This window comes from Austrofundulus limnaeus, unplaced genomic scaffold (assembly GCF_001266775.1).
Source record: "Austrofundulus limnaeus strain Quisiro unplaced genomic scaffold, Austrofundulus_limnaeus-1.0 Scaffold23, whole genome shotgun sequence".
NCBI classification, from domain to species: Eukaryota; Metazoa; Chordata; class Actinopteri; order Cyprinodontiformes; family Rivulidae; genus Austrofundulus; species Austrofundulus limnaeus.
The window spans coordinates 3132948-3135816 of record NW_013952425.1 but is presented as its reverse complement, the minus strand read 5'-3'; the positions used below and the strand labels follow the sequence as shown (position 1 = coordinate 3135816).

At 38.4% G+C, this 2869-nt stretch overlaps 2 protein-coding genes across 2 annotated transcripts in view; one reads left to right on the top strand and one right to left on the bottom strand.

Annotated features, from left to right (window-relative positions):
• plaa (phospholipase A2-activating protein) overlaps positions 1–534 on the bottom strand; it is a gene marked incomplete in the record, with an annotated part of 8674 nt that extends 8140 nt beyond the window's left edge. Inside the window, 1 exon segment of the mRNA XM_014004401.1 lies at positions 328–534. Coding sequence (XP_013859855.1) covers positions 328–476 — 149 coding nt within the window.
• Positions 535–1174: 640 nt separating this feature from the next.
• zdhhc21 (zDHHC palmitoyltransferase 21) overlaps positions 1175–2869 on the top strand; it is a gene marked incomplete in the record, with an annotated part of 17448 nt that continues 15753 nt past the window's right edge. The window contains 2 exon segments of the mRNA XM_014004400.1: positions 1175–1327; positions 2524–2708. Coding sequence (XP_013859854.1) covers positions 2555–2708 — 154 coding nt within the window.

Sequence of the window (2869 nt, the reverse complement as noted above, 5' to 3'; positions counted from 1 at the left end):
CTTCAAAATATTCCGAGTCTTGCATTGTAAACAAATATTAAACTATATACTTGAAAACACATACAGTATTTGTGCGTTAAATCGATAAAGGGCATTAACGTTAACAGATCTGTTGAAAAATGAATGACAAAGCTAATTTGAGCAACTGTTAGCATTCAAGCTATCGGTTGCTAAAAACAGATAATAACAAATCTTGTTGAAAGGAATTAATCACGTAGCTCAATGTTTTGACCAGACGCGTTTTTTTGGCCCAACAGTTACTTGGTGACTAAATAAAATGTTGGCCTCCCTGTACAGGTACTCGAGGCTAATGCTAACGCTAACTACCTTGAGTTCGGCACCCAAACTCTTCCGGTTCGGTCTCTGGACACAGACACGAACGCTCCTTCGGGAAAACTAGCACTGGCGAGACCCCTCACGTCCATCTCGTGGCCCGGGATGGAGCACCTGAGTTTATATGAATTGGACGATGCCATTTTTACCAAGACWATAAAATGAAACTTAAGCGGCGTTGCTGTCAACAAACGTCTGCCGCTAATGCTAGCGGAAGTTGAAGTGTGTCACGAGGCGCAAGTAATCCTAGATTTCAAAATAAAATCGGTTGTTAAATCATATGTACCCGCTTGATGTGGTACCCACTTTGTACATTGTATTTATATAACATGTACATAGATAAGTACTAGATATTTCATATATTACTACCTAGTAAGTACCGGGTAAGTAATAGGTAGGTACTTGTAAACATATCCAGTATGTAAGTACTAGATAAGTACATGTAAATAAAATACTTACCAGGTAAGTAACTACTTAAAAGTACAGGATGTAGCCTATTATTATATACAYACCAGGTAAATTCAATTACTATCTGTAAGTTCCATGTATTTATCAGTAAATACCCTTTAAGTACCAGATAAATACCAGTGCATTCCAAATAAGTATTGTGTAACTTTCTGGTATTCACAGGGGTACTAACTTGTAATTCTCGGGTATGAATTAGATAAATATCAGGCAATTACAAAGTACATCTACATATCCATACCTACTGATTCTTACTTGGTCTGTACCAGGATGTATTATATTGCTAAACTGCCACCAAAAATGGTCATAAACTTTATGTTTTTAGACTTTCTACTTCATATTTTGTAGTAGTTTTTGGGCTGAGACGACTTTCGCGTTGAGTTTTTCCAAAGTTGTTTTATTTTGAAATACAAATTGGCCGGAAACGGTGTTTAATTGCAGGTAGCAGGTCCTGTCGGTCCCTCTCGGACGAGGAAGTGTCGGCGACGTTGATGTGGTCTCTTTAGGACAACGCCGTGTGGGGGAAAAAGTGAGTATCACCTCGTTGTGGATTTGAATATTGTTACCAACTCACAATTTGTTTATTTGTTAACACGTCGTGTTAAATTAATAAGAAATAAGGTTAGCCGTTGATGCTAGCTAACATGGAAGAGGTTGTAGAGCCAAGCCCGTCACGGCTGTCTGAGTGTGTTATCAGTATGAATGATGAGGCTTTACTGGAACAACGTTTTACAAGCTAATGACGATTAAACTGAGTTATATTAGTAACTAAATGTCGCGTTGTTTAATTTAAAAGCAGCAAAGACTAAACTTGTTTACATGATACACCTGGTTTATCACACAGTGACACTGTACTAAACATATCTAAATTACACCTAATATATTAACATTACTCTTTTGAATTCCCATAATTTACTTGTTATCATTATTTAACAATGTACAAAGGATAATAATGGCAGTTTTATTTTGTATTTCCTAAAATCATATTTAGTAATAAATGTTATAACACATATGGATAGATATTAGGTGCATACAAGCACAGACGTAAAATGTTTAACTGTTTTATTGAACAAATAACAGAGTAAAAGTGATGTTATCATCACTACCTGCTCAGATTTATTTATTCAAAAGATCCTGCAGGTTACATGTTGACCACATACATGGTAACATCCTAAATGTTGTTTATCTCACAGACTAAGCTGAGAATCAGAGATTTGCTTACTGGTTGTGAAATGTTCTGGACTARTATATTTGTTGTATCTTCACCTTTTTAAACTTTCTTTAACTCGTGATTTATTGCATTGCAACATCTCTTCCAGATAGTCCTGAAAGAAATTCAAAACAGAACTGAAAGAAGCTTTCTTTAAAAAAAAAAAAAGGGAACAAAAAACAGTAAAATAGAAAAAGTAGCCTCAAACATCACACCCTGGACTCTCCTCCCCCATAGGTGGTTTCATAATCATTCACACCTTAAATTATAAGGTGGGGAGAAACTCACAGGTGATAAGGACCTAACAAAGCACAGAATGAGCAGGTGGATGAGTGAAACCAGTTTTGAGGTGCCACTGTTTAAAACCCGACTAATCAGAAATAAAGGATCTTTTTTTGATCGACTCTAAGGTCCGATCCATCGACTCTAACCTGATGTCTTATCAGCAGTTCTGGTGAGAAATGTTAGAAGGTCATTATTAAGGCCTTCAYTTTGGATCTGACTCGTCTTCGCAGCGAGGTCTGGGGCCGTTTAGGGAAAGCAGCCATGAAGCTTCGACTCCACTTCGTGGTGGATCCGATGGGCTGGCTGTGCATCAGCGTCATCTTCGGGATCTGGCTCTACAACACCTTCTTTGTCCCCAAACTGGTCCTGCTCCCRCACTACAACGAGGGCCACATCCCCTGGGTCCTGGTTGTCTGTGAGTGTCTCTGATTTTCTCAAACATCCACAACGTTTCTAATCCCAGAAATGTCTCAGTCGAACACTGTGTGTGTGTGTGTGTGTGTGTGTGTGTGTGTGTGTGTGTGTGTGTGTGTGTGTGTGTGTGTCACAGAGTGCAGTGCACCTGAAAACGGTGTG